Genomic DNA, 14,232 nt, shown 5'->3' with positions numbered 1-14,232 from the left:
TCCTTCTCCCTACCATGTGACAAGCACCTAGTACACTGCTGGTTGGCTAGTGGTGAAGAGTGCATTACCATGGAGAGCACGTCTGGGGGCCAGCGGACGGTGTCACCAATGAAACCGATACACAATGGATGTTGTGACGCAATATTATGGGGCCAATGTCACTCCTCCTTTTGAGGGCCAGGAGGTGGTCACTAGATGGTATAAAAGGTGAGAACCACGGGGAGTTATCATCAGTAGCATTTCTCAGCTCTCAGTGCCTTCAAGCAACAGCAACCAACCGACAATGAAGGTAAGTTGCTAACAATAGCAAACGGTAATGATTTTAAATGTAGGCATAATGCTTCAGAACGCGGGGGGTAACAAGGTAAATGAAATAATTTTGTATTAATAATTAGGTTTAAAAATAAATTAAGTTTTTAACAGGTTGTCTGTTTTCAATTGTCATAATTCAGAAGAGATAAAATATCACTGTCAATACACCTAAAATATCGCGTACATGTGGCTGTTTATAACCAATTTCGTTTTCTTTGAATCACTTCTGAACTTGGTTCTTGTCACATACTGTAGTTAGGGCTCTTCACAGACAACGGTACCCAACAAATATTAATAAACAGGGCTCGAAAAATCCCTGCTGAGAGATCGCCATGGCGACGGGACATAGGAGTCCGGCGCCTACATCTTTCTGACGTAGTTAATCCCCAATTATGTTTAACTGTCAGGAGATCTAATTTTTATTTCGATCGGTGGATTCAAAGAAGCTTTAGTGTAAGATGCAGCAAAACACCTTGAGGGAAGGTTTCTCAAGAGCGAATATAGCATTGAAATGTGCACCAGTGTATTTGATACATTAACCTGGCTAGAAGCTGTTGGTAGTAGTGGTGATTGTTGTTCTGAGATGAAGTGCAACTGGGTAACCATCCTCTATTAACATCAATCAAAGGGGAAAAAATGGAAGGGGTCCGACAGTTCGAAACAAGTATTAATAAAAGGAATAATCTTCATTGGGGTAATCATGATAACGAGGTTGTTAAGAAAGTGTATATGGTTATGAGAGCATTTAGGGGTTGTACTAAGGATGTAAAGCCTGTGCGAAGACCCCAATTAGAGTTTGGTTGCAGTGTATGGGACCATTCATATCCACTGTTTCACCCTGCCTTTTAATGTTACGCACATTCTTCTCTCTTCTACCTACAGCAGCATTGGAGACCTTTCTTCCTTACAGAATTCTATGGCATTGTGCAAGGGCTGTTTCTTTATTAGTGGCTACACTGTTGTATGTACACAAGGAAACGGAACCAATGTTTCTCGTGTATTCACTACACATGTTAGGGTGTCACCCAACCATCCTCACAGTACATAGACTCGTGCATACAACGCTCTGCGCATGCGCTGTGCTGCGAGAATAGCATCGTCTTTGAGAGATCGGTCGAACGGTTAATATCCAAGACGATGGCAATTTTGCTGAGCGATATAATATCGATGAGTGAGACATGGGCCTGATTGTAAAACCCCAAACTGATATCAAACGAATGGGATCACTATGGGCCAGCACGAAAGTCAAAAGGGCATCAGAACTCCAGCAATGTGAAGGTGACGGTGATTCTGGTATACGATTGTGATGGTGTTATCCGAGTCTTAACGCATACCTTATTCCAAGGAAAAACCGTGAGTGTTAATTTTTTAGACTGATACCAAAGATGAAGGAAACGCCTCGTGGCATCCGGTTCCGAACAGTTCCCGAAATTCTACAAGCAATAGACTGCTCTATTTGCACCACCCTGAGAACAGCCACTGCTAGAGGGATATTACGGCTTCCACATCGCTGGCGACGAGTTCTACCGAACGCTACTACTACACTGATGTACCGGTATCTTGCTTGTATGCGTTGAAATTAGTAGTTGTCACTTATAAAGAAATTTCTGCTCTGTGAGTAAATTACTTCGCGTGATTTCTTTAGAGGCGTTTCCTTTGGAGAAAAAGTCAGTTTCGCAGTGGCGGAGATTAGTGGAGGCATCCTCCTCCTCCCCCACCCTCCCCAACTTTGTGGAGAACAATTTTTATTCTCTTTTAGTCGCCTGAAATTAGTAAGTATTTGTTTAAAAAAGCCATTTGTACAAACCCTAATTCTTCCCTTTAATTTATTTAATTATTTAAAAATACTTGGCGAAAATACGCTCAAAACGTCGTTCATCGCGGCTGACGGAATTGTACAGCGCCACAGTAAGTGGTGGAGTCCCGTGGAGCAGTGTGTAGCATATTCGGCGACAAAAGATAGCAGGGATATATTTTTGCCAAGGTCACCACAATTAAGGAGCTATTGACGGTGAGCTAGACTCCGATCTACAAAGCCAAGAATAACGCCCGGGAGGACTCGTCGTGCTGACCACACGACACCTCGTAACCTGCAGGCCTTCGGACTGAGAAGCGGTCGCTTGGTAGGCCAAGGACCTTGGAGGTTGTTGCGCTTATAGTTATTTTTTTCCAATTTTATACACACACGCGCGCGCGCGCGCGCGCGCGCTATATCCCTCAGACCCTGGTACTTTATGTTGTCTAATTCCCATACGCTGCTACTGCAGTTCCGTTAACCAACAAAACAAAAACAACAACTCTGATGACAGCAATTCACTGTACATAAAGAACGACAGTATTATTCCGAAGACAGTTCACTGGCGTTTCTTTTTCACACGTGATCGACTGTTGCCGGTACCTTGAGTTAGGATTAGACTTCATCCATATCGACTTTTTCACAATGCCTTGTACTTCCCTATTCTGCTACCGGTTATCACTAGGGCTAGGATATTTATTCTATCAAAGTGCGAATTATGTTCATAAAATGTAGTAAATATCAGAGAAATATGTAATATTCAAAAAATATGTAGTACATTTGGGCCCACGAGAGTTGAAGTCTGACGTTTAGCGCCACCGGTGAGAAAAAGTTGACTAACGTTCCTCGAAAACGGTCTGTTGCTATGGCAACGATAACAGCGATGCCACATTTAAGGATGCTATCGCCACGTGGGTTGGCTTTCTTCTTAGTCGCTTTTGTGATGTTATTCAGAGTGGTACTGTGTTAGTCGTTGCTGGTTTATGTAATAGTTTGAGTGTTTGTTTCGTGAATATTACTTTCGTTGTTAGTTTATTTCTTGTAAGTTAATCAGTGGCTAGTTAAACCGTTCTATTCTCTATTAAACACGTGCAATTGTTGAGGTTACTGTCAGTTATCTCATATTTATCGGCAATGACGTGTTCTGTCTTAAATGCCGGGATTATTAGCACGAGCTTAGGAACGGGTTAAAGATTATTATCGAATAGCATTAGGCCAGCATAGTTGATAAAATATTCAGCCTGTATGAAAGGGTGATATGCCGCGGACTGAGGTAACTATGACAACGCAGCGTACTTCGTAGTTACTGTTTGAGCCGCCGCTCAAATGTCAGCTGTGAACTCGCTTCCGGGAGATAGTGGGTTGAATCCCACCGTCGGTAGCCCTGAAGATGGTTTTCCGTGGTTTCCCACTTTCACACCAGGCAAATGTTGGGGCTGTACCTTAATTAAGGCCACGGCCGCTTCCTTCCCATTCCAAGGCCTTTCCCATCCCATCGTCGCCGTAAGACCTATCTGTGTCGGTGTGACGTAAAGCAAAAATAAAAAAAAGGAACCACAATTCGCCGACATTTATCATTTTCAGTCGTCTAGAAGTAAAGGAATGGAATATGTAATTATGAGAACCCGTGCCCTGGTTATCACTCACCAGACGCATAATACTCTGGCTCTTTCAGTGTTTTAAACCGCATTGTTCTAAGAACGGTCAGAATAGGAACCTTACCTTATCTATACAACTTATTCTGTCAGACCCTGGAATTTAGCTGATGGCAGGGACTTCCTGGGGAGGACTACAACGGTAGGAGTTAACATTGGCTATCAGTAACGAGAGACAATATTATTTTGCTTGTTTCAGGTCCTCGCTGTCTCCCTCCTGGTGATTGCTGTCACCATGGCTGAGCCACCGCAGAGGTACCGCAACGCAGCACTTAACACCGGCTATGGAGCGCCGGAGGAAGCGAACGAGGCGCCATACCCTCCATCTGGATGGCGTCCATCGGGCCGCCAGTTCGTGCTCCCGGCTCGTCAGTCTTCTTACTACATTCCTCCTCCACCCCCTCCACAGTACGGACCACCAAGCACCGAAGCACCCACCACCGAACAGCCCACAACCACTGAAGCTGAGCCCACCACCACTGAGGCCGAGACTGAAGCGCCTGCAGAGGTAAGAGAGCACAGATAGTTCAGTCTATCCATTTCAAGACTCTTTTCTGTGCTAGTCCTTTAAAGGTGCTCTGTCCGACTCGTTGGCTGAACGGTCAGCGTACTGGCCTTCGGTTGAGAGGGTCCCGGGTTCGATTCCCGGCCGGGTCGGGGATTTTAACCTTAATTGGTTAATTCCAATGGCACGGGGGCTGGGTGTATGTGTTGTCTTCATCATGTCATCCTTATCACGACGCGCAGGTCGCCTACGGGAGTCAAATCAAAAGACCTGCACCTGGCGAGCCGAACCCGTCCTGGGATATCCCGGCACTAAAAGCCATTACAACATTTCATTTCAAAGGTGTTCTAATTCAGCTAGGTTTTCGGCGACGATAGGATAGGAATGGGCTAGAACTGCGAACGAAGCAGCCGTGACCTTAATCGATTAGTGCGCACTGATGCCATCTGGTATCAGAATGAAGTTCAGGGATTTTTTAAAAATAAGGAAGCCATACTTTCCAGTGTCACTTCAGTTAAATGTAACTTAGAAGCTGTTCCGTCTGTCGAACACACACTATACTATTGACGTCCGAAATGGGGGAGGAGCTTACCGTCAGCTGTTTCCAATATGGCGGCGAGATAGTGACGGGATGTAAACACGACAGTGATCGGGTGTGCGTCTGTAGGATTTATTAAGTGTTCAAAATGTCTTTGGTGTCGTATGCGCAACTGTTGAGAGTTGTCGGAGATTTCATGCGTCCATTAGTGGAAGGGGAAGAAATATTCAAGCGTAATTACTTGATATGTGTAGGTAAAAAGTTTTAAACAGAAGATGAAACTGGTTGTCTTTACAATCATCCCACATCGATTCAAAACAGCACAAAGTTAATGTTGTCTTGAACAAGGGGGTGAAAATGTGAAGTGCAACTGTATATGTAAAGCGGGTTTGTCAGAGAAATGTTACCGCTGACACGCTAATTCACCTTAACAGTTAAGCTACTGTAATTTTCCACTATTAGAGGTTATGGAGTAATTTCTTAGCCAGGTGACGGGGGAGTTACCTGTTTTGTAAACTGTAATCTTGGGAAAGAAAGAAAATAATAATTCTACTAAGTAAATGTTGTAAAGCAAATAAATCTAGGCTTTATACAGGCTTGTGTTGGAACAGCCCACATAAACTTAAATGTTCTTCCATTTTTACCATCAGCACAAAAGTTAGCACTTAGAACCGACAATAATAAGTATAAAAAAATTATAAGTACCTACAGAATATGCAGAGTAAAGTTGGAAAATTATAATTTAAGAGTACTATAACCTCTACAGTCACAGCTGTTTGGGGTTGAGGAATACTTGCTTTGTCCAATTCTACCAAATAATTAGGTTATGGCTTCTAATTTATGATGACCGGGCGAGTTGGCCGTGCCGTTAGGAGCGTGCAGCTGTGAGCTCGCATCCGGGAGATAGTGGGTTCGAACCCCACTGTCGGCAGCCCTGAAGATGGTTTTCCGTGGTATCCCATTTTCTCACCAGGCAAATGCTGGGGCTGTACCTTAATTAAGGCCACGGCCGCTTCCTTCCCATTCCTAGACCTTTCCCGTCACATCGTCGCCATAAGACCTCTCTGTGTCGGTGTAACGTAAAACAAATAGCAAAAAAAGCTAATTTATGACGGCAAAATACTACATATTTTCTTTCATTGATAGAAGTATTATATAGGCAATTTAAATTCAGTGCTTAATTACTATCAGTTAAAGATATTACTCACATGTAGATAGTTAATTTACTGTCTGCTGTTACACATATGAAGAAGTTTACAAAGAGCGGATAACATTCTATGTGAGGCACAGAAGTATTAGGCTACAAGTTTATCAGTATTTTTGATGTAGCTAAATCTTTGTGAATACAAATTAGAGATAACAACTATCAATGAGTACAATAAACAGTACCGGTACCTACGCTGTGGAAAGAAGTCGTCTTCACGAGAATGCAGACTGCGCACTGTCATGTATCGCGCAACGCGTTTTCCAATTGACAGCGCGGAAACCCATCTTTCTCTCTGAACTTTTTGTACAGGAAAGTAGTGACCAGATTTCGCATCCGTTTTATACGATTTGCAACCTTATACAGAGCAGTACCTCCTCATATTTGACAATTTTCTTTCTGTTTCCATCACGACGTCAATGCTTCGCCATGTAAATATACCTCACCAGTCACTATGTTGCAGCTTCAACATTCTACCGCGTGGCTGCGCCATCCAACTTTTCTGACGTCAATAACATAGCAAAGCAAAGTCATCTCCGTACAGGCCACGAAGGCCCTTGGAGGGGTGGAAGGTAAAGGCTTCCACCGTCCGTAACCTCGGCACTTGATGGGGTAGAGCACGGGGGTAGAGTGGTTAGCTCTACGCCCGGCCGCCTTTGCCCCCAGAAATTAACCTGATACTCATTTTTGGTGTAGGCTGAATGAACCTCAGGGCCATGTGCACCTCCGGAAATGGAAATCTCGTTTCTTAAATTTTACGACTTCCTATACTATAACATACCTATAAAAATAAACTATTAAACAAAGAATGGCATGTATCGTTCTTAAAAGAACATCATTAGATTTTATCAAGTCACACTCAATATTTGAAAATATTTATGTTTATTATTTCTGTCCAAAGAGCAGCCTCCTTGTCTCAGGCTGCAGCGCGCCGGCCTCTCGCCGCTGGGTTCCGTGGTTCAAATCCCGGTCACTCCATGTGAGATTTGTGCTGGACAAAGCGGAGGCGGGACAGGTTTCTCTCCGGATACTCCAGTTTTCCCTCTCATATTTCATTCAAGCAACACTTTCTAATACCATTTCATTTCATCAATCATTTATTAATCATTGCCCCAGAGCAGTGCGACAGGCTTCGGCAACCGGCACAGTTCATATCTTCGCCCCTAGATGGGGCTTCATTCATTCCATTCCTAACCCGGTCAAATGACTGGAAAAAAAGCTGTGGATTTTCATTTCTGTCCAAACACCTAAGAATTTGAAATTTTGAATTTTGTCCTACTTTGTCTCTACTCCAGCAGCCTGGTTCCATGGTTAAACGGTTAGCGTGCTGGCCTTTGGTCACAGGCATCCCGGGTTAGATTCCAGGCAGGTTTGGGAATTTTAACCATAACTGGTTAATTCCGCTGGCACGGGGGCTGGGTGTATGTGTCGTCTTCATCATCATTTCATCCTCATCACAACGCGCCGTCGCTTACGCCCGTCAGATCAAAAGACCTGCATCTGGCGAGCCGAACATGTCCTCGGACACTCCCGGCACTAAAAAGCTATACGCCATTTCATTTTTTTTTCATTTTTTATATTGATCTTGTGTGTTCGACAGTCTAAAAAGTTTTTAGGTTACATTCAGGTGTTCTGATACTCTCCAAGATACTGTATATTTCCTCAGATTTGAGGTTAGTTGACATTAATCACTGTCATTATCTCGTGTTCTTTATGGGGAAGAGGAAGAACAATACAGTATGTCAAAAGTGTAAAGTAGGGCTCCCCATGCTCAGACGTTCCAACTCTTCTGATTTATGTGGGAGACTCCCGAACTTTAAAATCCTGCCTCCATCCCTCCTGATCAATGAGACCTATTTTCCCATTTTGAGAGCAGATTTAGTATTCCTGTCATGTGTAGACATTCCGCGCTTATCCTCGGTTCTATCAGTTGCTGGACAGAATTTGATGCTCATTGATCATTAGAAAAGCAGTCCGGTTCCTTGACTGAATGGTCAGCGTCGTGTTCTTCGGTTCAGAGGGCTCCGGGTTCGATTCCCAGCCGGGTCGGAGACTTTTACCTTAAATGGTTAATTTCATTGGCCCGGGGACTGGGTGTTTGTACTGTCCCCAACATCCTTGCAGCTCACATACCAAGTACAACGCTATCCTCCAGTAAAATAACACGCAGTATCCCATACACCGCAAATGCCAACCACCCACATCGGAGGGTCTGCCTTACAACAGATGCACCAGGCTAAAAATAACCACACGAAATTATATATAGCATATTGGAAGAGCAGATGAAATCAGCTGATAGTGTTCTTGAATATGAAGGACTATCGATGTCTAAAGTGATGCTTACCAGTTTATCATTTGCATACCGACATTCAGAGAGTGAGATATTTTTAGTACATTTACAAAGGTCGAAACATAATTCATAGCAATGTTTTATGATTTTTGGAGACATTTTTAAACCTCAAAATATGTTCAGCAAGGCAACTACTTCGACAAAAGAATTAGGTCCCAGTTTCTGAAAAGGATAGTGTTGAACAATGGTCAAAACCCTTCACGTAATATTTAGCAAATTGAAATACGACACATCATATGTTCTAATGCTCAGATACTTGTAATATGTTGGTACTTATAAATATGTAATGGATTATTAGTGTTAAATTTTCTTGAATCAGTGATGTTTGGAAATACCTCGCGATAAGACCTAAAAAATCTCTCAATTTTTAACTTTTAAAATTGGCATGTCTGCATGTTTTACCTTCAAAGCTATCGCTGTTAGTTATGCATGAAACTGGTCTGCTGTCAAAATGGACTATCAAGATATCCTCTTTATTAAGTACAGAAGCAATGTAACCACTCAGTGATAGTGCCATCTACTATTTAATCTCTTACGTGGTATTTGTTCTCAAGACACGTACAGTTCCGTATTTGTTACAGGCAGTAGGTACCAAAACCTGTATTGGAAAATTTAAAACTAAGACGGTATTTTCTGGGTGCTAATTTCCTGGTGTGAAAATGGGAAGCCAAAGAAAACCATGTTTAGGGCCACTGATGGTGGGGGTTCGAACCCACCATCTGTGGAATACAAGCTTCCAGCTACCCGATCAGTATCACGCAGCTAACCCGCTCAGTATGTCAAGATATTTACTAACCGTTTAAATCTAACAAAACCATCGAGACGATGACAAAGCTTGTTTCATCATCATCATCATCATCATCTGTTTACCCTCCAGTTTCGGTTGTTCCCTCGGACTGAGCGAGGGATCCCACCTCTACCGCCTCAAGGGCAGTGTCCTGGAGCTTCAGACTTTGGGTCGGGGGATACAACTGGGAAAGATTACCAGTACCTCGCCCAGGCGGCCTCACCTGCTATGCTGACCAGAAGCCTTGGTGGGCGATGGGAGTAATGGAAGGGATAGACAAGGAAGAGGGAAGGAAGCGGCCGTGGCCTTAAGTTAGGTACCATCCCGGCATTCGCCTGGAGGAGAAGTGGGAAACCACGGAAAACCACTTCCAGGATGGCTGAGGTGGGAATCGAACCCACCTCTACTCAGTTGACCTCCCGAGGCTGAGTGGACCCCGTTCCAGCCCTCGTACCACTTTTCAAATTTCGTGGCAGAGCCGGGAATCGAACCCGGACCTCCGGGGGTGGCAGCTAATCACGCTAACCACTACACCACAGAGGCGGCGCTTGTTTCATTCTTCAGAATATTTCTTATTACCAGTGCTGGTTAGGATGTGAATGACGAAGGTATTGTCCTTATCGCCTTGCACGGAAGGAAAATCTAAAAGACCACAATTGTCACTGAGCTGAGGAATGCGAGCACTTGTACGTAATTGTTACGTTGAGCGTACGTGTGTTCCTGAAGTGCCAAGTGAAAATCCATGCCTCGTCCTGATTACAGTCATCTGCAGTGGCATGTTACATCATACAGTTACAGCCCCTTGCTGGTTCTGACAAATTGTACAGTAACAGTGTTATGGCTGGGAAATGGAACTAGAAACATCTTTATGGTGTTTAACATGTTCAAGAAATGCAAATATCCAAGCATTTGACGCTCTGATGTACATCCCTGCCTTAGCCTTCTAAGAGATAGTGGTGGTGGTGGTGGTGGTGGTGATACTTGTTTTAAGAGGAAGTTTCCACCTTCTATATAGCGGTGTAGGGGTAGCGTGTCTGCCTTTTACACGGAGGCCCCAGGTTCGATTCCCGGCCAGGTCAGGGATTTTTACCTGCATCTGAGGGCTGGTTCGAAGTCCACTCAGCCTACGTGATTACAACTGAGGGGCTATCTGACGGTGAGATGGCGGCCCCGGTCTAGAAAGCCAAGAATAACGGCCGAGAGGATTCGTCGTGCTGACCACACGACACTTCGTAATCTGCAGGCCTTCGGGCTGAGCAGCGGTCGTTTGGTAGGCCTTGGCCCTTCGGGGCTGTTGCGCTATGGGGTTTTTTGGTTTTGGTTTATATAACACAGATCAGAGAGACCAAATGGAAGGGATCCGACACTTCGAAAACTGAAGGTATCGAGCAAAGACAGACAAGGGCCACGAACGGTGTGAAAACTAAAGACTCCCTAGGCCTCGAGTGCTATAATACCGTCGGGGTCGTAAAAGAACAAGAGTTGACCAAGAGAGGCCGGATGGGATAGATGAAGTGAAGAGCCTGACTTACCTAAGTGGAAGCAATACCAGGACTCAGCTGTGAGTCTCCCGGTCGCCAACCCACTCTCCCCAAGCTAAGAGCCACTGCGGCCTCTTTTAGTCGCCTCTTACGACAGGCTGAGGATACCGAGGGTGTTATTCTAGCGCCCCCACCCACAGCGGGTAAAGGACATTGAGGGCTGTAGTGCCATGTTATTTTCATGTTTTAATAATATGAGTTCATGCTCGCACAAGTTCGTGTTTTCAAATCTCTTCACCAAAATTATGATAAAGCCTTGTTAGGGTAGTCTCGTTAATGAGGTTGTGGGGGCGGTAACTCTTATCTCCCCACCTCAAACAACACTACTAACGAGCAATGACCGGAAAAACAGCTAAAACGAAAGTGGCGTGCTGTCAATCAAGCATGAGCGGAAATGTTGAACAAGGAAAGTACTGATAATGTTGGCACGTAGTGTGTGTGTCATGCTCAGCATGCGGGGCACACACTGAGCTCTCAGTCCCGCGATTACTATCACGGCGTACTGACGTAATTCGTGGCGGTAGGCCAAACCGAGACCGAGCCAGGACGGCATCACGTTATGGTAATCGGTTCGTTTGTTGTCGAATAAAAATAATACAAGGAAACGAACTTGTGTTTCGGCTCACGCCTTTCTACTTTAATGATGCATTACTGAGAAAGGGGAGTTATGTAGCTTGTCCAGCAATCTCTCTCTGCAGTGATGGGCCGATGACCTTCGATGTTAGGTCCCTTAAAACAACAAGCAACAAGCATCTCTGCGGTGATCATCGATATACTAGAGGCATTTCGAGATTTTGCTTTCAAGGCGTTCGCCTCTAACTCAAACGAAGGCTGGTTTGATAGAGACAGCCTGTCGTTTAATGAACTGAGAATTAAGGTAGTTTTCCGTTGCTTTCCTTAAGGAACCAGAAAGGGCCATTACATATTTTTCTTTTTACAACTTGATTTACGTCGCACCGACACAGATAGGTCTTATGAAATTAAATGGCGTGTGGCTTTTAGCGCCGGAAGTGACCGAGGACAAGTTCATAGGTCTTATGATGAGGATTGAATAGGAAAGAGTTAGGAGTGGGAAGGAATCGGCCGTGGCCGTAATTAAGGTACAGTCCCAGCATTTACCTGGTGTGAAAATGGGAAACCACGGGGAAACCATCTTCAGAGCTGCCGACAATGGGGCTCCCGGATGCAAACTCACAGCTGCATGCCCCTAACCGCACAGCCAACTCGCCCGTTATATCAATTTGGTGGGACAGCTGATATGTTCATACTAACGGATCTTATGAGCGATATGTTCACACCATGTTCATATCTCAGTCACTTTCATATTGCCAAAGCCACAGATGACACTCAATTGTCCATACGAGTAGATGCATTGCTCTGAAAGCACTATATCGCTCTGGACTGGATGTCAGGACTGAACACTGTTAAAAACCTGTCGTATTAATACAACAATTATATACATATTTTCACGGGTAATTACTGGATATTAAAGATTTCCTTTTTCACTGAAATCAATAAGCTAAACCATTTAAAACCATTCTCATGTAGTTTTCAATGCAGTATGTTTTACAAAAGCAAATAGTTTCTCGTCTCTTTCCTTGGACTTTCTGTCACAGTCCTCGGCGTTTCTCTTCTCATTGGCAGAAATTAAAAGAAGGATTCTAATTTAGCCTACACGTTCTTCATCAGTAGTTGACGGTCTTCAACTCCCCCACAGGAACACGCAACCACTCCACATACGGTAGGCATCGAGAAGGGCATCCGGTTGTAAAACAGGGTCAAATCCACATGTGATATACAGTTCACGTACGCGACCTTACCGGGGTATGGGATGGGAGCCTGAAGAAGAAGAAGAAGAGTTGTTGGGGAAATGACGGAAGCCTATGAATTGTTCCGTATCTAAGATGTTGATACGGTATGTAGTTATCTAAATCACAGAGTTTACACAAAAGTTGAGTGAAAGGTCTTTGAAACAAGGTCATACCTACATTCCAACCTTGCAGCTCCACCCTCTAAGCCAGGGCCTCTCAGCGTGCATGCACCAGTGCATTGCGCTGTGCACGGTGCAAAAGACAACTTGGCTAGCTCGACCAGAGTGCAGACCCCCACTCCTCCATTTGGAGCAATAGCACTCTCTCTCTCTCTTTCCCCACGCCTGTCTCGCTCGCTCCGCTGTCTCCATCTTCCTCACTTGCTCCGTAGCGCTCCAAATCCGAGCCGAGTTGAGCCGAGCTTAGCCGAATAGTCCAGAGACGAAGCGTTGGTCCGAGCTGAGCCGAGTGGGACCGACGCACTGTGCACAGGACCTCTGCGCCTCAATGTGCACGCGTGAGATTTTCGGCGTTTGAGAGGCCCTACTCTAAGCGATAGAGATGAGCTTTTGCAAAACAACCACCATCTTGGCAGGTTTAAAATCAGGACACTGACCACTAGACCATAAAAGCAGTCTGTTAATTTTTATTTTCATATAACTTAGGAAAAAGCCCTGTTATTCAAAAATGCGTCTATGAACAGACGTCGTTCCGCGGAAACATTGCTCGACTCCCGAGCGAAAAAAGCTAAAGGGAGAACGAAGGAAAAACATCAAGTAACATTGTTCTGTGTGTTTTTAGGAGGACAACAACGAGTTCGCGGACGGAGCTCGCGCCTTCTCGTCTGCCAGTGCCCAGGATCGCGAGGAGGAAGGTAGCGGTGTGTACTATGTGCTTCTACCCGACGGCCGTCTCCAGCGTGTGGCCTACAGCACAAACCCCAACGGAGCTCCCCCTGAGGCCGTCTCTGCACCAATCCGCAACGCCGGCTACGTCCAGTTCCGCTACATGGACGTTGAGCCCATTCGCGCACCCATCTACTCGTACGGCGCTCCTCTTGTGAGGATATTCTAAGAGACTCAAGCCCATCGACCACTCGCTCTGCTATTACCAAACATATTAACAGATTTAACATGGTATAATCGAAATTTCCCATAATTCCAATTTATCGCACACTCATCCCTCGCAATGCGTATGGGACTGATGATAAATTTCAGCCCTAACTTCATTACAGAGAGCCAGTTTCTTACCATGTTCCTATGAGTAATCGGTCAGCAGAGTGAGCGCTCTCTACATCTTCCCAGTAATGTCATTACTGGTATGACTCATCTTCAGAGAATTATGCAGTGTAAGGAAGTTTTATAATTCTCTAAAATATTTATCATATACTGTCTGTTGTAGTCTATACAGATGTTTCTAACAAAACCTGATCAGAAAACAGAATTCAGTAAACCTAGATTATTCTTCGTTACTGTTCTTATAATCTTTTAAAACCAAGCAGCCAAATTCACGCAACGTTACACGCTAACTTTCACGCAAACTTCTAACAATATTCCTAGTTATAATACCATTTCACTCCACACAATACTGCACAACTATCTCTTTCTCTACTAAGTTGGTCATTCATTTAAGCGTCTTACCCACATTCTCGTATGCCTGAAATGCATCTGTCTACACTGTCTACAAGTAAACCCAACATATTGTGGATCTTATTCGATACGTACATTTCATCGT

At 44.5% G+C, this 14,232-nt stretch overlaps 1 protein-coding gene across 1 annotated transcript; it reads left to right on the top strand.

Annotated features, from left to right (window-relative positions):
* Positions 1–218: 218 nt before the first annotated feature.
* Positions 219–13,795, top strand: LOC136876891 (uncharacterized). The gene is made up of 3 exons (XM_067150646.2): positions 219–289; positions 3,962–4,270; positions 13,300–13,795. Exons 1-3 carry the CDS (start codon positions 284–286, stop codon positions 13,570–13,572), a joined length of 588 nt encoding a protein of 195 aa, XP_067006747.2. The 5' UTR covers positions 219–283; the 3' UTR covers positions 13,573–13,795.
* Positions 13,796–14,232: the final 437 nt, after the last annotated feature.

This window comes from Anabrus simplex, chromosome 7 (assembly GCF_040414725.1).
Source record: "Anabrus simplex isolate iqAnaSimp1 chromosome 7, ASM4041472v1, whole genome shotgun sequence".
NCBI classification, from domain to species: domain Eukaryota; kingdom Metazoa; phylum Arthropoda; class Insecta; order Orthoptera; family Tettigoniidae; genus Anabrus; species Anabrus simplex.
This window is presented reverse-complemented; position numbering and strand designations above follow the sequence as displayed.

Coding starts and splice junctions, on each gene's coding strand:
- LOC136876891 (XM_067150646.2), top strand. Junction 4,271..13,299: donor AGACTGAAGCGCCTGCAGAG/GTAAGAGAGCAC, acceptor GTGTGTTTTTAG/GAGGACAACAACGAGTTCGC.